Below are 21,411 nucleotides of genomic sequence, written 5' to 3' on the forward strand. Positions count from 1 at the left end.
TGTGGCTTTGCCATTCAAATGAATGATGCGTCTCACTCAGGGGCAAAATAAATGTTATATCCCCACACACACACTTTGTCATTCCTTTGTCTGTGGGTTGTCGCAGGCTCGCGCTCGGGACTGGATGCTTGGGATGCGGGAGCGTTACTTAATATTAAGATGAACACAAAATGCCAGCCCCTCTGTCACCAGCTCCGGAGATACGCGCTGGGGTTGCGTGCGAGACACCTTAGTGGCTTCGTCATTGTCCTTATCTGCTGCATTTCTTCCTCTTGTGCTTCAGGGCCTCTCACCGGCTCCTTCAGTCTCCAGCGCAGACGTCAGCGTTTGCATTTAAACCTTGGGGAACACTTGCTGTCCTTTGTCATATTTATACAAGAAGGGTTGGGGATTTTGAATATTAATTTAAGTCTGGATGGATAGTGTCGTTTTGGACAAAGCTCTTTAATCTTTGGCCTGTTGGTGGAAGTAAATGATGCAGAAATCGCAGTAACTGTACCAAATTATTCTACTGCAGATTTTGGCCTGGCATCTCACAGCATTAGAGGAGCGGAGTGGGACTGCTGCTGTGGTACCGGGAGGGTGGATGAGTTCACAGCAGTAATGCAGCTGGGGAAAACCAGCTGGAACAGAGCACAGGAAACACGGACTGAGAAACGGTCCAGAAGCAAAAAGGAGAAACAACAGTAGAAATCATTCGTGAGAAAGGAACAGGAGCTGGAGTGGATTAAAACCAGAGCGTTGTTAAACAGGCTGTCACCAGAGCAGAGGAGGAATAAGATAAACAGGAGGAACGGCTCACCGGAACATCACAGAGAAATCATCCTGCGGTAGCAGCTCCGCAGGGCCCGGGAGTCCCCGGGGCGCGAGGGGCAGAGTGGTCCTGCCCCGGCTGGGGTGGGCGCAGGGCTCCCTCGCCGGGGACCACCACCCCTCCCGCCACGGGGACCCCCGAGCACAGCATCGCCCTCCCCGGCCACGTGCACGGGTGGGCCCAGCTGCGCCCAGGCTGTCCCCGACACGCGTGTGCCAGCCCGGGGGCGTGCTGGGACGATGCGTGGTGTTGTCAAACCGTGCTCATCTGCGGACCTCTGAACAGGCAACAGAAATAACTTAAAGAGTTGATGAGACATTTTTATTATTCCCATGAAATTATATGGAATTACAGTTTTAAATGAAGGTGACAGGTTTAAAATGTGTATTTTAGAGCAAAATTAATGCTGTGCTTCCTTGGGTCTGGAAGGTTGGCTGGTCAGGGGGTCATGTCCCGCTGCGCGGGGGGTTTGGGACGCCGAGGGTGGGATCTGTTTGCACAGGAGCGGCGGCGGCTGTTCCCGTCTTGCTCCAAAAGCAGCACTGCTGGTGCTCACGGCCGCTGCGGATGGTGCTGCCGCGCCTGGCACAGGCCGCGCGGAGCCGGCGCGCTGCGAGGAGCGAGGCGGGCGCGGGGTGCCAGCGGCAGACCCCCGGGACCCGCTCTACCCAGAGCACAATACCTGCTCTTAAATAGATCTAAAGAGGTTAATTGGGCTGGGATGTACATGGTTGCGTTACATCGCTAATGGAAATGTTGATTCCAGAAGCCACGGCTCTAGTGAATTTTGTACTACTGTAATTATTTTTAAACTTTCTTTTCGGCACTGTTGATAACAGCTTGGCACCATGCCTGCGTGACCTGATTAAACTTACAAATTGTCAGCCTTGATCTATAGGACGTGGAAAAGATTGCTGACTGAGCATCGCTTTGGAAATTCTCGATTTAAAACAAAAATTAGATTTAAAATGTTGTTCCCAACAATGCAGTGCAAGAGCACCGGTGATTTTAAACACATTTAAACTCAGTATCCCGGCATCGCGGTAGCAGCCACATCCCTGCACAGCGAGGGGCAGTTTAATTCCTTCTTGTCTGCCCGCCGGAGCCCCCGCACCCCACTCCCGCAGCCGCCGTTCCCGAGGTGACGCTCCCAGTTCTGTCTCCACCGTTTCCCTCCCCTGATGGGAAATTCCAGCTCCACCTGTGTGGACAGAGGCCATGGGCACACGTGGACATGGCTGCGCCCACGGGATTTGTGCTGGTGGGAGCCACGGCACCTCCCCGCTTTTCGCCTGAAGCCTCCTGTAGTGGAGGAGCGAGGGGCAGCTTTTTCCCCCAGGCCTTTCAAACCAAGGCTCGGACCTCCTAGGAGGGGTGGAATCCAGTGGTGTACGTCTCCATAAGGGTAACGTGTGTTTAGATCCATTTGGAAGGAAATGAGAAGCAAATCAATTATTTCCAAATAAATAATACACTTACTTTTACCACACAGTCTTGCATCAAAGTGATATATTGTATAGGATAGTGCCAGCCTTACATAGATTTGGCTGTCTTGGAAAGCCACGGAAGGCGTGTTACTCCTTTAATACTCACAGTGAAGCGTTTACAAACTCTGCGGGGCCCTTTAAAGCCTCGCGGAGATGTCCCTGCTCTGTCTGGGAACTGAGAGGCTCCCATATGGCTCCGTACGGCTCCCGGGGCCTGCCCGGAGGAGGGTGCCCGCTCGGGTACCCCCGCAGGGCGAGGAAGGGCCGTGGGCAGGTCTGGGCCCCGCGGGGCAGGAGGGCTCCTCGCAGGCGTGTGGCGAGCGGGCAGCGGCCGGGTGGGTGCGAGAAATACTGACTGTGTTTTCTCTTGTTCTCTCTTTTCTGCCCAAGGTTTGAGCATCCGAGGAGCCCAGGAGGAAGACCCTCCCGATCCCCAGCTAATGAGACTAGACAATATGCTTCTGGCAGAAGGAGTCTCAGGTCCGGAGAAAGGTGGGGGATCGGCGGCAGCAGCTGCAGCCGCAGCAGCCTCTGGAGGGTCTTCAGATAACTCTATTGAACACTCAGATTACAGAGCCAAATTGACCCAGATCAGACAAATCTATCACACAGAGCTGGAGAAATATGAACAGGTCAGACATCAGCCTCTCAGTTGTACGTGTACCTGCCGCTGCTCTCCTCTGCACCTCCGCTTCCAGCGCCCGCCGCTGCCCAGCTCCGGACCACATCCCCTCCTCCCCTTCCCCACCCTCTCCCCCGTAAAGGGCCGTGATGCCACGGGAGGCCGTCGGGCTTCGAGGAGCCGCTCGCTGGACCCGGGACGCATGTCTTGCATGCCTGAGTGTTTTCTGTTGTCTGTAACTGCATAAAAGCGACGCCCGCGCCCGTGTTTCTCCCCTTCGAGGCAGCCCGGAGAGGGATTGAGGAGGAGAGTTGTCTGTCGCTCGGTGCCGCTGTCACACCCCGTGATGAAGCGTCGCCAGGCTGGGTCTGGCGCAGGCCGGGGAGCACGGGCCGGCGAGGCCATGCTGGTTGCAGCCCACGGGCCCCCGGCACAGGCGGCGGGAGGCTCCGGCACAAGGCGGGTTGGCGAGGGAGCGGGAGGCAAGGCACCGGCACAGCGCCTGGTTGGGGCTTCGGGAGCTGCCGCTGCAGAGGGGAAATACGGGAATCCCGGGTCGGGCGGACACCGGCACTCGGTGTCGTTGTCCGGAGCGGAGAGCGTGCTGCAGAGACCTGGTGACCCGCCGCGTTTGTGGTGCCGGTGGCACCGGGAGCGTTTGCCGTGAGCTGCTGGCAGCGCGGCTCCTGCCCGGGGGGTGGGGCTGGTTTCTCTGGAACCCGTGGGAGAGACCCCTCTGCCTCCTCTCTTTTCTGGTTTTGCGAGGCACAACAACATCAAAGGAGACGGGGAAGGGAGGAATGACACGAGACCCCTGGCCCTCGCAAGCCTCAAGCGATGTCTTCATTTTCCCTTCCCAGAGGTGCCCTAATAAAGCTTGTAAACCCTCAGCCTAATCAGCTCAGCGAACCTCATCAGCCGGTGGTTTCTGAGCTGAGCCGGGGAAGTCCTGCACTTGCCCCCAGCCCGTCACGGCACAGCACCGGGCTGCACAGACCAAAACCACAAAAGAGACGTGGAGGCAGTGATAAAACACTTCAGACTGCGAGGGTGAGGAGAAGAGCAGCACCGTGCTGCCCAGCTCATCCCCCAGCCCCCGTGCTCTGCCTCGCCACGCTCCCCTCCCTGCCTCGCCGGCGTAAAACGGGGCCTGGGTGCCTCCGTGACGCTTGATTGTAGAGTTTCCCCTTTTTTTTCATGCAAAGACCCTCCGAAAGGTCTCTGGCTGCTTTGCTTTGCTTTTTTGTGCCACCAGAAACAAAGGCACGGGCTGCGACAGGCTGTGCCCCACAGCTGACCGGCACCTGCCGGGCGCCAGCAGTGGGTAGAGGCGATGGGGTGGTGGGGAGGGGGTGTGGGGCGCTGGTGGGGCACTGGTGGGGCATGGCGGAGCACTGGGGGGGTGGTGCCCACCTGCCCAGTCCACACAGCATCCCGCTGCCGACGCTGGGGGACCGTGGTGCCAGTGTCATGGTGTGGCCTCATCTGTGCTGCCTCTTTCACTGTGTTGTTGTAGTGAGCAAATAACTGAGCAGAGGGCTGGCGGGGTCTTTGTGCAAATCTCCATTTCTGCCTCAAACGAACCCCCTGCTCCAAGGATCCCCATGTCGTGCACGGACCCTGGGGCTCCGCAGGGCCCCAGTGTGCAGCTGTAGCGCCACGGTGGGGGTGAACAGGCACCGTCCGGCAGGGACATGTCGCGTAAACACCCGGGGACAGCGGCGGGAGGCAGGGCCGGGGCCGAGGCCGCGGCAGGTCAGGGCCTGCAGCCGTTTCTTGGCCAGTGCCCCCTGACTCCCACAAGCTCAGTGCTGGGGGGCAGCAGCAGCAGCATTTTTATCCCTGTAGCTCCATTTACAAAGGTTTCGGCTGAAACGACACAGCCGTCCGTCCACCCCATGGGAAACTTTGGAGGATGCTCCAGAGCTGCTGGGAGAGGGAGAGCGCAGTGGAGCTGCTCCAAAACCTCTCCATGTCCCTGTTGATCCTGACACCCAGCACCGTCTGCTCTACAGAAAGACGATCATTTCCCCAGCCTTGCAGCAAACCGTCTCCTGCAGGTTTGGCTCACCGCCGTGCCCATCCCCGCAGCCGAGAGGCAGCCAGGGCTTCGCGTCTCGGCCTCTGGCAGCTGCAGGTTCCGGAGAGGTGGGTGCCCGCGCCGGGGAGCGGCTCCTGCCAGCTCCCTCCCGGTGCAGGAGCTCCCGCGGCCCCGCGGCAGCCGGCAGCAGGAACCAGAGCAGCTTCCTGGAGACGCTTTCCAGGCAGAGTTTGATCCTGATATTTGTTGCCAGTTTGGGGAATGTGCTCAGAAAAAAAAAAAAAAAAGAGAAATGGAAAGTGTGTCACGCCATCACACAGCTCTCCCCTTGCCGTGCGCCGGGAGAAATGGCCGTACACAGGCAGCTCCTTCCATAATTTACAGCTACTGTAGTAGAGATGACATATTGAAAGCTATCTTCTATAATTACACTGAAATACATTTTTTGCTGTAGGCAAAAGTACTGTAAGGGTCCCAGGCCTCCTGGAGCAGCTGGGAACCTGCTTCCTGAGTTCACAGATGTCTACTGAATTCACCCCAAATTGGGGTGAAGTGTGACTGCTCGGAAGACACCAGCAGCCCCACGGAGAGCTGACTGGCACCGTGCCCCTGAAGACTGTTTTGGGCCATTTCCTCTCTTTTTCTTGCACTCGTCTGAGGAGTCTTGATGAAGCATTAAGGCTAGCTGGAGCATCCCCACTCCTACAAGGTTTCTGAGCAGGTTAACAAGGCCATCACTTATAACCTGACATTATTAATAATGTCTCGGGCACCAAGCAGAGGCCTGAAAAATAGTCCTGAAAAAGGGATCAAGTAGCTCGGACGCTATAAATAAACAAGAGAAAACAAGACAAAGCGTCAGAGTCTTCTGAGCTTACTTCCACTCTGCTGCACTGAAGTAGCTCTGCAGATGGGAGGTGCTGGTGAAGATAAATTAAAACCAGGCTCCCTAAGTAGCTGTAACCAAACGAAGTCTCATCAAGCAATTCATGTAAATTCGAGGAAAGATTTTTGCTTCTTGAAAGCAAGAAACTCAGTTTAGCTTTGAAACGTCCAATTTTTGATACTATATATGTGGAGAAATATTTCTCATAGAAAAGACACATCTGAAAATATTTTTAATGCAACAGTTGCCATTTTTATTTTGTTTTAAAACTGGATTTCCCACGTCTGCAAACAAGGGGGCACATGGCAAGACGTTGTGTCTTGAAATGTTCTTTCAGTGCCAAGTCCCTGGGTTCACTCTATCTCTGGGACAGTCAGAGCCGCTCTCTTGTCTCGGGGAGGGAGTTGCTGCATTTCGGTGCCTGCGTTACCTTGCCCCTGTGCATCGCTTTCTGGGGGAGCCAAAGCTGGTGCTTTTGCCATGGGTTGGAGGGCTGAGCCCGACCTTGGGCGTGCTAAGGCTGTGCAGGCAGCGCAGCAGGCAGCGCGCAGGGAGGACACCATCGCGGTGCGGTGATGCCAGTGGGAGCAGGCACCGGTGCCCGGCTGCCTCCCGGCTCATGGCGAGGCCGCTGTGCTTCCCAGGGGGGGGGCTCGTCCGTGCCGGGCCTGCGCTGGCACAGGGCGAAGCTTTGGGATGGGAGGAGGAGAAACGGGTCACCAGGAGAACTCCTGCCCTCCTTGGGCAAGAGGAGTGTGACCAGGGGTGCTCAGGGCAGTGTCCCCATCTCTTCGGCGTGGCGAGAGGGGACGGCAGCTGGTCACCTCCGCAAGCTTTGCTGCCTGAAATGTCAAAATAGGAAGAAAGAAAATATGCAGATGGGAAGAGAGGATGACGTGTGTCAAACTCCTTAACCTGGAGCTCAGAAAGTCTTGAGAAAGGCAGGAAACGGCCGCTGGCGGGAGGAGCTGTCGCATCTGCGCTGGTGGGGAGCGGTGCGGAGCTGGTGTAGAGTGATGGTGAACTGGTATAGAGGTGGTGAACTGGTGTGGAGGTGCTGAGCTGGTGTAGAGGTGCTGAGCTGGTGTGGAGCAGTGGGGTGAGCTGGCGCAGCCTCCGTGGCACCGTGACCTCGTCGTGCTCAGCGATGGCAGGCGAAGGGCGTCTGCACAGAGGCTCTTGCGGAGGCTCGCCGGAGCGCTGCCTCCAAACGGGCGCTGCAAGGATGTAAATTAGCCTGTAATTTACTTTCAGTAGTGTAAAGAAAAAAAAAATCACTTTGCCTGAAGTGTATGCATCTTTCTTAAGGGTGTACCCAGATTTTAATTATCTAAATGTAAATACTTAACGAATTTTACTTAGAGTAATGAGCTAAAGTGCACACTACATAAATGAGATGTTCTAATTAATCATGTATGAACTACTGGTTTAAAGAAAAGCTATGTGAATTCTGCGAATGTTGGGCTATTGCCAAATTGCTAATCAGCATTTGCATTCATAGATGGCTTCACTTAATAAGTTGTGAGACGTTCAGCAAATGTTATAGGAAATTATGAGTTTTTAGATGCATAAACTTTTCACTTTTAACTCCTTCCCTCGCACAATCTATTGAAATATAGGAGAATCCCTGAAAATGTAGTTGTCAGACAAATTACGCAGATATTTGTCACCCTGGCTTTAGAGGAAGAAGGGGAGCTACAGTCAAATATGTAACGTAGGGTCTGGACGAGGTACTTGCAGTGTTTCCTCTGCGTGATTTACTGGCTGTTGAGCGTCGTGATCGTCGCCCCTTACATTAGATGCACGAGAGCAAAATCCTGTGGCGTTCCTTGGCTGCGGTCGCAGCCCCGCGGTGCGTTACGATGGGCGGCCCTTGCGTCAGCCTCGCACACATCCCCTGATGAGGGCTCGGGGAGCAGGGAGCTGTTTGCTGAGGCCAGTGCAGCACCCGGCCCCTCTGCGCTCCCCGGGGCTCCATCAGGACGGGGGTGGGTTGGTGCCCAAAATGTGCTCGAAAACCAGGCTGGCCCCTGGGAAGGGATTAGCCCCGTGGCCACCACACAGCTCTGCCTAGCAGCCGGCAGTCCCGGGGTTTGTTTTTGAAAGAGATAAGGGAGACATAAATCAGCGGAGTTCGTGGCAGCTCCCAGCCTGCGTGGGGGAAGCCGGGATGCCAGCGTGACGGCGTGCGGTGGCTCCGATCAGGTGGCGGCTGGCGATGGTGCAACCTGGAGAAGTTTCTGTCACCGTGTCCGGTCACCTGCGGGGTCTGGGACTGATAACTGATGGCTCGTCATGCCTTTCCTCCTTCGGTGCCTCAGCAGCGTGGCGTGGGCCAGGCTTGGGCACGGCTTTGCTGAAACCCCCCTCTGAGGCCACGGAGCCCTGGGAGGGTCTGGAGCTGCTCCGCTGGTGCGGGGGGCTCGCCCGTGGCTCGTGGGCTGCGGGACCCGCAGCCCTCCCCAGGTTTTGCTCACTGGGCTGCTGAGTCCCCGCTGACATCCCCCTCCTGCCCGCAGCTGTCACACACACCGATCCCAGCCTCTCCTCTCCGTCGCGGCCGGGCTGGGGACACGGGGATGTTGAAGGGGACAAGTGGAAGGAGCTGTGGCACGGTTGCTCGGCTCGCAGTCGCGGGGGCTCACGGACATGGTGTGTGTGACCAGCTCCCGCAGCCGTGCGCGTGTGGAGGGGATGGGGCCACGCGAGGGTCCCCCGGCCCCTCCCAACAGCCAGGCCCGCACTTGTGTCCTTGCGGAACAGCACAAACCAGTTTCTAAGCCTCTCCTTCCTTCACAGGCGTGTAATGAATTTACCACACATGTGATGAACCTTCTCAGAGAACAGAGCCGGACACGTCCCATTTCTCCCAAGGAGATTGAAAGGATGGTGGGCATCATTCATCGAAAATTCAGCTCCATCCAGATGCAGCTCAAACAAAGTACTTGTGAAGCAGTAATGATTTTAAGATCAAGGTTCCTCGATGCCAGGTAAGGCAGAGGCGAGTGCCCCGGCTCTTTCTGGGGGGAAGGGGCGATTGCTGGGCAGGACGAGGCGAGCCTGGCCCGGCTGGGACCCGCTGGGAGAGGCTGCTCTGCCCCAGCACAAGCCCAGGGCCCTCGTCCTTCACCCAGCAGCCGCTGTGGAAGAGGGGTTTCCTGTACAGAGCTTTCACAAACAGCAGTGTCTGTTCTCCATATTTTAGAGCAAAGATAAGGCTTGTTCACCCGATGCTTGCTTGTTTACCCCACTTGTCTGGGAGTCGCGTGGGGTTTGTGCAAAGCGCTGATGTCACCCCGGCAGTTATTTAAACAGCTGCCGGTGCCGATGGCTCGCAGCGTAAGGCCGACCTCGCAAAAACGCTGACCCCGCCAGGGACGAGCCGAGTTCCCTGGGAGGGACGTGCCCAGGGGCTGCGGCTGACGCCGGGTGAGCAGCCGTGCACCCGAGGTAGGACGGGCGACGACGCTGCCGAAAGCCAGATCTGCTGGCCCGTCTCCCAACAAGCTGTCGCCTGGCCGGGGCGTGGGAGGAGGCAGCCCCTTCCGAACCCTCACAGCCAGCACAGCCCCCGGCCCCCAGGGCGGGCTGCGAGGAAGCAGGCAGAGGGGGCTTAGGGGGGTTTATAGGCACAGCCAGAATTGTTTGGAAGCCCTGGTGAGTTGGGGTGTCGGGCCCCAGCCCCAGCCCTTCGGCGGGGCTCCCCTCCGCAGAGCAGGACCCTGGCAGCTGGCAGAGCCGGGAGGAGCAGCAGGCACCACGCAGAGCCTCCCCTCAGCAGCTAGCTCATGCTTCACACCTGAAAGCTGTGAGGAGCTAAACAAGAGCAAAATAATTTTATTAACAAGGAGGTCACTGGCAGGTGTGGCAAATTAGGGTAATTACAAACAGTTGGAGGAAATGTCTATGGAGAGCTCCAGTAACTGCAAAAGGTAAAGCTTGCAGATGCACATTTTAAAGTGATTTCTTTAAAAAGGAGGAAGGTAAATAAGGCAAAATGAGCGGAAGCACAGTAATGAGATAAACATAGCTCTGGGGAGAGAGCCTGCCTGCTCCAGGATACAGCGTAGTTAGCAGCATCGTGATACCGCTGGAAGAGAGCGCTGGGGATTGCGCTCGGCTGCCTGCTGGCCTCGGGCGCAGGCAGTTTGATTGCAACCAGCCCTGAGGGGAAGGGAGCTCGGAAGGAAATGTTTAACCCGTGCTTTCGGGAGGGTGTTCTGGGGAGAAGGAGAGGGGCTGACGTGGGCTCGGAGGCAAGGCCCCGCAGCTGTGCAGGCGCTGCCGAAAGGCTTCGCTTTCCGGCCAGGTTGCGGGGCCGCACGCCTCGGTACCTGTCCCCAAGAGCCTGGGCCCCCCTCAGCCCTACAGGTGGGGGTCCCTCGCGGAGCCCCAAAAGCCACTCGCCCACAGAAGCCAATTAGCTCCACAGCAAGGACGCAGCAGCGGGGCCGCCCCGTCCTGCGCCGTGTGCGGGAGCCGCGGCTGACCTGCTGCTAAAGGGAAGGAGGTGCGTTAGGCCGCCCTCAGCGCAGGGCGGTTTAGCAGCAGGGTCCAGCCTGGGGTTGGGTGAGGAGGGGGCTCCCAGGGCCCGGCTCAGCGCCCTGCCTCGCCTTCTGCTTCGTCGTGTTTTCTGCCGCGGCACGCAGCGGGGTCCGTGCACCCGCGGGATGAAACCCCGTGCAGAGGCAGGTCCCTGAATGGCCAGACGTGGGTGTTGTAGCCCACCACCCAGAGCTCCCATGGGCTACCCCAAAGGGGTCAGGGCTACCGAGATGGTGCTGTTTGTGTTGCTGCGTGCTGCAGCACGGACACGTGGAACAGGGGTCGCTCCCACCCCAGCTGACCCCGCCAGAGCCCTGCGTGCATCTGGAAGAACAGCCGTGGTTTGTTTTTCTCGTTTCAGACGGAAAAGGCGTAACTTCAGTAAACAAGCCACAGAAATCTTGAACGAATATTTTTACTCCCACCTCAGTAACCCCTACCCCAGTGAAGAAGCCAAAGAAGAGCTGGCAAAGAAATGCAGCATCACAGTATCGCAGGTGAGCAGCGGGTGGGTGCAGGCCCCAGGCAGTGCCTCGGCCTCCTGCTCCCCTCGCGAAGCTGCGGCCCCCTCCGGGTCCCGGGATGTGCTTCAGCAGGAGTGTGCGGCGTGGAGCCCCTCCCTGCCCTTCGTCATCCCTTCAGGCTGGCATCGCTGACTGCTGTAATGTTCAGCAGGGTGAGGGAATGTGACTAAACTGCGCAGGAAAGGCAGCGTGCCTGCGGTGGCGGGGGGTAAGAAGTGTGTGTATGAAGATAGAAATACAAAGGCTGTAAGGTTAGCACCCTCAGCTTTCTCCCTGTGCAGTACGATTCCTTGCTCAACCTTACTGACTTAGGAATTCATTACAACTTACCATTATTTCAGGGGAAGGCCAGTTTATTGACAAACATATAATCTATCTCTATAGATCAAAATTTCTTTGATTGCTTGAAGTTTTTTTTTCTGAGCCAGACAGAAATTCAGCCTCTCGATATACTGAAGTGACACGAGTGGTTTCTCTGTAGCAAAAATGTATTAGGCAGGTTTTCTCCTTTTATCACATATAACAGATGTTACTGTGAAGTTAATGCAAGAAAGCCAGCATCTCCCTAATCGGAAACACACAGTGTCGCTGGCTATGGCTGCTTTCTGTACAGGCCAGAGGACACCTGCAGCGATGTTCAGGCCGATGGCACTGCTCTGTCGAGCTTTCCTTCACCAGAGACCTTGAAAAGCAAACCAACACTTTGCATTTCTTTGTGGCCTGGACGTTTGCTAGAAAACCAAATTGTTCCCAGAGCAAATCTGGTTCCTGCAGCTCAGGGAAGGTTGCACCTGGGTGGCAGGGAACACTCAGCAGCAGTTCCCAAGTTCTCCAGCCACCCCTCTGCCTGCTGCAAGGGCCGGCGTGCCGTCTCCTCCCAGCTCCAGCGCCTGCACTTATCAATATTTCAGGTCCTTTAGAGGAGCAATGCCTGCGGCGAATGTGTTAACTATTAATGATTGCAGGCTGCAGTATTGGCATTATTAGCAATGCAACCTTTAGCTTTATAATTAAGACCTGAGTTGAGATTTACTTTATAGGTCTCCCTTGAATGCATGAAAAATTCAGGCACTTATTGAAGACTTTCAGATGAACGGCTGCCCAGCTCCCCCAGATCTGATATCACTTCATTGACTTTGGGTGCACCCTCAGTACAGCCCCAGCCAGACTGCCCCCCGACACGAGGGGCCAGCAGCCACGTGTGTGCCATGCTCGTCCCTCGGCACGCTGTGCCGTCCGTGCTCTGGGCGGGGTGGGAAGCGCCGGTGCCAGGGGAAGGCAAGGGATGGGGATGGGGACAGCTTCTCTCGGTCCATTTATGAGTGGCTGTGGTGATGGGCAGGAATTTTGGGGGGGAAATTCAGCACCAAACTTGTTTCCTCTCACTCCTCCATCACTGTTGCATCATGCGAGCGACCGCAGCCCTGGCAGGTACAGGGACAGCCTTGGTGGCTGCTGGGCAGCTCTTCCATGCCCACAGGCGTCCCCGCGGCTGCCCAGGAGCACACGAGTACCTGGGCACCTTGGCCTGCAGCCCTACGTCCTGCTGCTGGTTTCAGTCCTCTTGGCATGAGGTGGTTTATAGCGATTCCTCCAGTAAGTGGTGTCCAAGAATCTTCCCACGTGAGCCGAGGCAGCCTGCCGTGGAGTTAGAAGAGGCAACACCATCAACACAAACTTGGGGAAACCCAAAGTTCTTCAGCTCTGCTGGGAGATTGTAACTGGGGGAGATTCCACGGTAAAGAGCACAACAGACCTGCTGAAGAGATGTTTTCTGTTTTGTGCCTGTCAGAGGAGGAGTTAGTGATCCCGCAGGGTGGACAGATAAAAAGCTAGATCTAGATAAGGCTGGAGTGACTGAAGGAAATGGGATGGAACATTTGAGAAGCCATAACTGATTGCTTCTAGTGCTAATAGATCTGATTTCTTAATTATTTGTTTGATAAGACTTAATGTATATGTTGTAGAACGAAGTAAAAGGCAGGCAGATGGTCCAAAAACGTAGCGGCAGCAGCGAGGCTGTGACGTGACTATAGGTTTGTCTCTTTAATATTTGATACAAGCATGAATTAGTTGTTGGTTGAATCCATTAGGAGGGCTGAGTGACGACGGCAGTAGCTGTGTGGTGTCCCCCGTAGTGCTGCGTGCGGTGGCCTCGGCTTTGCAGGATGACGTTTTCCAGCCGGGAGCGAGGGCAGCGCCGGCCACGCGACCTGGGCGCTGGCTGCGGGTTTGGGGCCGGGGCTGCAGCTTCACTCTGGCAAGGTATTATAAATGGCTCAGAAAACCTCGGGATGACGGGAAAGCCTGCAAACGGGGCAATGTATCATCTCATGGGAGAGGAGCATGTATGTGAGAGAGGGAGTGCCTGTGATCAGCTGGCTGCTTAAGTTCCTGATAAATCTGCTGTCACAGCTGGAAAATGTGAATACTATGGATATCCTAATCTTTGATTTTCAAAGGCACTTCCAAAGGCTGCACGGCGGGACTGTGGGGTTAGTTGGTATTTACTAGGTCAAACTGGGCTGGAGTTGTCTTTCTTTGTACTGAAAAATGTATGTATTTTTGAGGCCATCTAGCAGAAAAGCTCTGAGCAAGCACTGTAAAATAGCCTGGTGCACACTGCTGTGGTGGTTGGCAGCAGAAGCCAGAGGATGCAATCCAGAAATCAGGGGTGAATTGAGCAGTCATTTAAAATACTGGCAGGAATAGCATCGCATGGGATAAGCAATGGCATCCAAGCGAGTGACTGAGCTACACCTTGCACAGGGCTTTTATGAAAAATCTCTGAGCACACATATTTCCAGCCTTGACCAGGAGTCCCTGGGACATCGCCGTGCCTGGCACCGTGCCCTATTTACCTCCCGTGCTACAAATGCCCCAGAGGTGCAAAGAGCTGGAAAATGGAGGGGAAAAAAAAAAAAACAAAAACCAAACCAAAGTTAACGGATGGCTTTCCAAACTCCTGGATGTTGTGGTTCATGTTTGATGAAGAGGCTTTGTCCTTTTTCTGGCTGAGCCAGGCTTCCCCTGTAGTCTCTCCTAACGACGATCCAAGGCATTTCTTTCTTGTGCCGTCAGTGCCTTGTAAATGCTGGGGGCAGGTTCATGGCAGAACATTTCTCCCTCAAACACTTAATTAGTGTTTTGGGTCATCCTCCCCCCAGATTAAGCAGTTTACTGGAAATCTTGCTGCCATAGCGCTTTACCAAGCTGCAAGGAAAATTGTCTCCCAGAATTGTTTAGTTGCAGATGGGAGATAGATGGTTCCAGTTTTGACATCGGTGTTTAAAATAATATGTAGAGAAGGTTTTTAAAGAAAAGAATAAAGACAAACTATTTATTAAGATGAACACCTCGCACAATTTCATTTTTAAGAGTATGGAAAAGGTAATTCTAGGGGAAAAAAAATGTCCTTAACAGAGAACATCGTCGGCTGTAATTTAGAGCTACCCGATCAGCACGTGTTTGAGGGAGATAAACTGTATCATCTGTTCTCCCCTTACCATGGCTGCGAGGCTGATGTTTTATACTTTTGCAGATGAGCCTCTTTCAGGGTGTCATGAACAACTATCAGTCTATCATATTGGCTATAGAAAGGGCATAGTCATTGCTGAAAGCATGTCAGTGGATTACAGCAATAAAATTTTTCACTGCTTCAAACAAAAGAAGGATGTGGTTGACAAGGGAATATATTTAAAATTCTTTTAAAGAAAGAATGCAGAAGCTGGTTCTCAATGCCCCTCCTGCCCCTGCTGCTTCTGAGTCTGTTTCTGTAAGCAGATTGACAGGGAGAGCTGCGGATGTACAGGCTCGTACCCCTTGACTTCATGTGGGAAGCAAGGAAAAAAAAAAAAAAAGATGCAAGCTTAATGAAATAGTTTCTAGAGGTAAAATTCCTAGTTTTAGATCATGCACTGTAACTGTGCCGTGTTGGTTTTCAAAATTTTCTATTTTGTGCCACTTGATTAGGTGTGGAATACAAACTGTGTGCTATGAACACTGGGAAACACAATGGAAAAATGTCCGTGATCCATAAATACGTAGTTCACTAATTTCAGCGGTGGTGCTCTCGTGTCAGCTGTGTCTCTTGCAGAACGAGCACTGATTTATCCCATGAAATCAGCCAGTGCGGAGACATGAGGCAGGCCTGCCCCATCCCAAATCCCACGTTAGGCATCTTGATGATTTAAGTAATAATTTATTGTCTTTTTATTTAACATTGCAATTAACATGATAAATAAGTGCAACAGTATTGTTTGAAATGTAATATACAATTAAGCCCAATTAATTAATCGGCCTTCAATGATCAGGAGGAGAAAGATGTTCATTGTTTTTTTATGTGAAGAGATAGTTTGTTTTAATGAAAAATGTGTTGTGAAGCAGCTCGCGATGGAGGCAACTTTCATTTTTCGGGTGAGCGCGGGGCTGGGCGAGGAGCCGGGGCCCGGGGGCAGCCCAGCACCAGCATCCCGGGGGGGCTGTGGCCGGCAGCGAGGGCAGGGCCCGGCGGGCAGGGGAGGCTGCCGGTGGCCGGCACAGCCCCACGGCGCAGAATCCAGCTGGAATCCTTTGGAGAGGCCTTCGCCAGGGAGGCCCCGGGCGGTGGGTGCCCGACCCCAGAGGGATGCTGTGGCTTCCCGGGGCAGCCCCGGACACTGCACTTTAATCTCAGAAATAGTTTAACATTTCTGGATGCTCCTTTAGATGTGGTATGCGGGTTAAACATAACGTACGATCGCTGCTCCTCTCATTGCTTCCAATTAAACCTTGCTTGTTAGTTTAACCTCTAGGTAATCCCATCAAACAATTGATGTCAAGGAAACACTGCCCACAGTGGCTCTGGATGAGTGGCCATTAATTTTAATTGCCTTGATATTAAAGATTAAGAAGTATTGGGACTAGCAGAATGGAAACGATCTGATGTCAAGCAAATCCACTCGTTGAGGCTTCCCCAGGCTGCTGGTGATATTAAAATTTTACTGTGAGAATTAAATAAACCTTTATTAGTGATGGCTGTTGTTTGATTGGTCCAGGGGCGTGCATAAACAGAGGGGTCTCGCACACATCCGTGGACAATACAGTTGATGTACAGAGATTCCTCAATTATGAAACTGTTAATAAAGCATAATCTGATTGTCCACAATAATTATTTGCTAGGTTTCATTAATGTATTATTGCTTCTCTGACTGACAAGGTAATATTAAGTGCAATATATAGAATACGGTGGAGTATTATCTAGGGAACAGAATGTATAAGGTACCTTTTGTATTGCCGTTAAAAGCTAGAGGCTTTTCATTAATTGTGTTTAAACAAAAGCTATAGCTACATGAAATAGAGCAGGATTTGTGTCCTCCCTGCAGTGGGGTCCCTTACTGGGCGCTGGGATGGAGCGTGGGGGTGCGAGAGGTGCCGCAGAGCTGCCGTGGCCCACAGCGGGGTGCAGCTGTGGGGGTGCGGGGGCCCCGGGGCACGCAGGACCCCAGCCCCTGCCTTGCCGGGCGCTGGGTCCCCTGCTGCAGGCCTGGCCAGTAACCACTGGTGTAATTACTGGTCCCCTCCCCTTTACCTCTGTGTTGCTGCAGATGCTTTTTTGTCTCAGCAGCGTTGGCCGTCGTCCATGTTACAAACCGGGTTTGTTATTTAGGAGCTCTGTTACAGCAGCTGAAGTTAAACAAAGCCGCTGAGAAAGATTGCACGAACTTTTCTGAGCGGCTCCAGCCGTGACCTCTGCGTGGGTTAATAGTCAGTGCCCCGTGAGCCATCTTGGCTTCAGTACAGTATCTTCAAAGGGAGATGACAAAGTGACTTTTCAGCCATTATTGATTTATATGATTCCTTTCATTTTCAGCCAACCAAACATGATTCTATGAGTGGGCTGCCAAGGTTGTTCCAGCCCAAAAATAAAGAACAATTGCTCTCGCTGCCTGCTCACCCTCACTCAACCGGACCTCAGTCCCCCTTCAGCAGCTTTCGGGGTCTTGCACTGATTTTGTTGACAAATGGCTCATAGAAGTAGGAGACAATGCTGTACTAAATGCTACAGCAAGCTCCAGGATATGTGTTGTCATCAAAGAGTCACCCCTTGTGCATCGGTTTGCCAACAGGAGCAGAGCCAGATCACGCTCGCATCCGTAGTAATATTTGACTGATCCTCGGTTGCTGCTCGGTTAAGGGGGGTACCCGGCAGATAGGGGCTGGGGGCTGGGGTGCACCTACTTGCTCACCAAACGTGACATCTGGGAGGGATCACGCTTCGCCAGGCCGAGCGCTTTGTGTCCTTCACCCTTCCCACCTCTCTCCGCTGCAGGTGTCCAACTGGTTTGGCAATAAGAGAATCAGGTACAAGAAGAACATCGGGAAGTTCCAGGAAGAAGCCAATCTCTACGCGGCAAAGACGGCTGTGACCGCAGCGCACGCCGTGGCCGCGGCCGTCCAGAACAACCAGACAAACTCCCCCACCACACCAAACTCTGGTATGTACCCGGCTCATGCGATAATCACCCCGAGGGGCAGGCCGTGAAGGAAGACCCTCGATGGCACCCTAGCGAGTGCGGCCGGGCCGAGGAGGCTGCAGCTCCCTCGCAGACCCACTCGTGGCACGGGGAGCGGTGCCAAGCCCGGGGAGCTGTGGGCCGAGTGCTGCCGTAGCTGGTCCCGGCGGCTTCGGCGGGGAAGCTCCCGCGGCCTCACAGGGGAGCGGAGCGCGGCCCGTGTAATTCCCGCAGCGGTAGCGTCTGCCTGGCTCAGGCTGCTGGCAGTGTTTCCGTAGATATTTTAAGCATTCTTTCATTCAGTGAAAATAACATAAAATAGGATGAGACAGAGCTCCAAGTCTGTTTTTGTAGAGCTGTTAAATTTATTGTCAAGATAAGAACAAAATAGAGGAATATTTTAGCATGCACTAATTAGAGTTTAAACCCTGGGCTGCTTGAAATGGAGTTGATATTATATATAGAAATCTAAGGATGCAGCTTTTATTTTGGAGTTGCTCTACCATGTGTTCTTCTGCAGTATTTAAAAATTGTCTCGCTAGTGTGTTGTTGACATTTTGCAAATCTAAGCATTAAATTAGTAGCGGGAGTGTGTGAAGAGGAAGTCGCTTTTTTGGGCTCCAGAGGCGAAGGTTTCCATGAAGCACAGATGTGTCTGACACTATTTACAGTGAAGTTTTGCTGTGACTTAGTTGTAGACAACTTTTAAAGGGTATAAAGATCCATGGGAAAAAAAAAACTTTAATCAAAAGAAAGTAAGAAAAAGGTTCCTCCTCTGACGGCAATAAATCCGCTAATTAGAAATTGCCAGCCATTTCCTTTTGAAGGAGACATTAAGCGCAGGCTCAAAATGAGTTTTTCTGGGAGAGTTTGGTGATAGCATCTCCTGAGGAAGCGATCCGCTGGAGGAGAGCTCTCGACATGAAAGCCTGTGGTGGTACTGGCTGCTCTTCCAGAGGGAAAAGCTGACCCAGGTCGCACAGGGCTTCTGGGCTCTCCCAGCGCGGCGGCGCGGTGGGACCGGCTCTGGAGGCGCCGAGCCGGTGGGCGGGGGGCCGGTGGCCCGAGCTCGCCCTGCGCCAGGGCCGGCAGCTTTCCCTCTGCTGCGCTCTGCCTTTCCTTCTCCTCTCCTGTCTTCTTCTCCTTCCCCTGCCCTCAGGTCTCTGGGGTTATATATTTGCAGCTCTCTGTTATTCAGCTACCTAACTCTTTCCTTTCCAGGTTCTTCTGGTTCTTTTAACCTCCCAAATTCTGGGGACATGTTCATGAACATGCAGAGTCTGAATGGGGATTCTTACCAGGGGTCCCAAGTCGGAGCCAATGTGCAGTCACAGGTAGGAGAAATGCCCCAAAGTAGGGCCTTTCTAGCAGGGTAGGGTTTGGGCTAAAAATTCCACCTTACTCTGGCTCTATTCAATGGTCTGTGCCTCGCTGCAGAGTGGAGGCTGCATATTTCTGAATGTGACCTATTCTTACCCCAGCATTGAATTTCACAAATATAAAGGAAAGAGTGATTTTTTTCTGATTGAAACTTTAAGCTTTGTGAATGCATTCGGCTCTGGCTTGAGCTCATGGAATGGGATTGGGTGCGTCTGACTTCCATGGACACTGTAAACCCAGTGAATTTTCTTTCTTTTTTCCTTTTCTTTTTTTTCTTTTTTCTTTTTCTTTTTTTTTTTTAAAAAACCCATCTTTCTTTCATTTATTGCACAAACTTTTATTTATTCATTTATTTAAATGTCAGAACACATCTAACTGAGCTATTAAAATACAACTCATTCTCAGTCACTTTTCCAATCCTTTCAGACAGGGCTAACTCCATGTTTTAGATGCAGTATATACGCCATAATCTCTTCCCATACATGCAAGCACATACAGACGTATAAATATGCACAGCACTTTGCTGCAGACACTTAAGAAGGACCTACAGGATGCACTGCTGTGAGGAAGTTGTTGTTTGGCTGGTGTGAGAAGCAAAGATGTATGGTTTTTAACATGCAAGGATTTGTTGAAATTCTGCCAGTCATTCTTGATTGATAAATTTGCCTTTCATAGAAGATGCTAAACCCTTTTGGCTCACATAATTCAAAATGTTGCCTATTGTAAGTGATGATGTTTTAATAGATTTGGAATGATGAATTTTGTTTCCCCTTACTTTAAGGTGGATACCCTGCGTCATGTTATCAATCAGACGGGAGGATACAATGATGGCTTGGGAGGAAATTCACTGTACAGTCCACATAATTTAAATGTGAGTACCTGGGGGAATGATAGTTTGGAGAGCCGTAAGCACGGTGGCAGGTAAATGCAGTCATTAATACATGTATTAATTACTCCTGCAGTAGCGTTTTTTAATATCGCATCTTTGGGGATGAACCACAGAATAGCCCTTGATACAGCTGTGAGTCTTGGTAATGTAAGAAGAGAGAAATTCCTAGGGCTGTGACTGTGATTCGAATTTTTATATTTTTCAGCCTTATGAGTTACAAAGTAATAGCCTTGGTGAGAAGGCTCTTGTTCTCCGCACAGAGATGGTCAGATAACTCCGTACTTGTGGTTGTTATTGCCTGCAATCAGACACCAGCACTGTGCTTTTGATATACTTTTAGCCATTTCAAGGGTGCCCATTTTTCCTCTGTTTGAGAAGTACTTTTGGCCTTGTTACTCCAAATGGGAGAGAGTAGTAAGTCTGGCAAGCAGATGCTAGTAAATTGAGGGATTATAGGCTTGATGGTGATAGGTGCTAAATGTCCTACCTCTGGCTGTAAGCAGTGAGGTCTGACAGTGCTCAGACCCTCGCAGGCTGGACCCCGTAGCCTGCGCGCGAGGCGCCAGGATAAATAAACGCAGAGATCTATTCTTCTGTCGGCATGAAAGCCGGGGATGAAATACCACCCACAGCAGCAGCCTCTGTGGCGAGGGCTCCACGGCAGATCCTTTTCATCCTTCATTTCCAGCTTGCTTTACAACATTTACAACTTCAACAATTAATGCTTTAATTTTTTTTGTTAACTTTTCGTGCTTGCTTGAGAGGTGACTTTCATTTGTTTTCCTTCATATTCATGGACTTTAAAATGACTGTCGGGCGTTCCCTGCCCAGCGACCGTCTCCCCCATCCCAGGGGCTGCCCCTGCGTTTCACAACCCGCTGTGGGTCGGGATGCGGGTGCTGAGAGATGGTGCCTGCGGGAACACGGGGAGACCCGGTGTGAGATGCTGCAGCCACAGGGAATGGGAGGTTTTTCCCCCTTTTTGGGTTTCCACTTGCCATGAGAGTAAATATTAATGATTTAAAATGTGATTGAAGATGTTCAATTGTAAAGGGAAAAAAGTACCATTAAATACTCAAATCTTTTACATTTGAAATGTCAAATCTTTCTTTTTGGGTTTATAAATAACTCATAATAACCCACAACAAACCATATAAAAAGCCTTTTAGTTGCATTTCTCCTTTTTCGTTTAAGTGTTTTGAAATGCTTCAGAGAATTTGCGATATCCTTATCAACATGATAAAATATGAAACTGTGATTGCCTGCAGCATTTTACAGACATGAATTCCATCTTCACTGATGAGGCCTGATAAGGCACTGTTGTATAATACAGTGCATAATCTCAAACCACCAGAGTAAGGATTAATTTATTTGAAAAAAAGAATGCTTGCTGACAACCTCTCCTCCAGCTGCCAAGCTGAGTAAAAATATTGTACATTTGTTGTTTATAAATTTGGATAAAAGAGGAATGATGTTTACTTCAGATGGAATATCTTTAGACTCATATCTGCACAAGAGTTTTTCTTTCTCTAAGTAGATTCTCATATCTTTAAAAAATAAAAAAGCAGCGGTGCCTCTGCATTTGGAGTAGGATTTTGTACGTTTTCAGTCTGTGTCTGAACAGTTGAGTATTTTAAGGCGGGTGGTGAGGTTTCAGCCTTGATACGATTGCAGGTTGGTGCTGCCGTTAATTTTACTTAAGAGAAGCCAAACCCGAACCTTTGAATTT

General features: G+C 52.2%; 1 protein-coding gene across 5 annotated transcripts in view; it reads left to right on the forward strand.

Moving 5' to 3' along the window:
- PBX3 (PBX homeobox 3) overlaps positions 1-21,411 on the forward strand; it is a 114,106-nt gene that overhangs the window by 89,906 nt on the left and 2,789 nt on the right. For 4 of the 5 annotated variants that reach the window (XM_074890935.1, XM_074890936.1, XM_074890937.1 and 1 more), the window contains exons 3-8: positions 2,692-2,933; positions 8,650-8,840; positions 10,757-10,892; positions 17,230-17,395; positions 18,635-18,747; positions 19,575-19,664. In XM_074890935.1, coding sequence (XP_074747036.1) covers positions 2,692-2,933; positions 8,650-8,840; positions 10,757-10,892; positions 17,230-17,395; positions 18,635-18,747; positions 19,575-19,664 — 938 coding nt within the window. The remainder of the gene's footprint in view (positions 1-2,691; positions 2,934-8,649; positions 8,841-10,756; positions 10,893-17,229; positions 17,396-18,634; positions 18,748-19,574; positions 19,665-21,411) is intronic. The other variant, XM_074890938.1, reaches the window with a different exon arrangement.

The sequence above is a fragment of the Strix uralensis genome, chromosome 21 (genome assembly GCF_047716275.1).
Source record: "Strix uralensis isolate ZFMK-TIS-50842 chromosome 21, bStrUra1, whole genome shotgun sequence".
NCBI lineage: Eukaryota > Metazoa > Chordata > Aves > Strigiformes > Strigidae > Strix > Strix uralensis.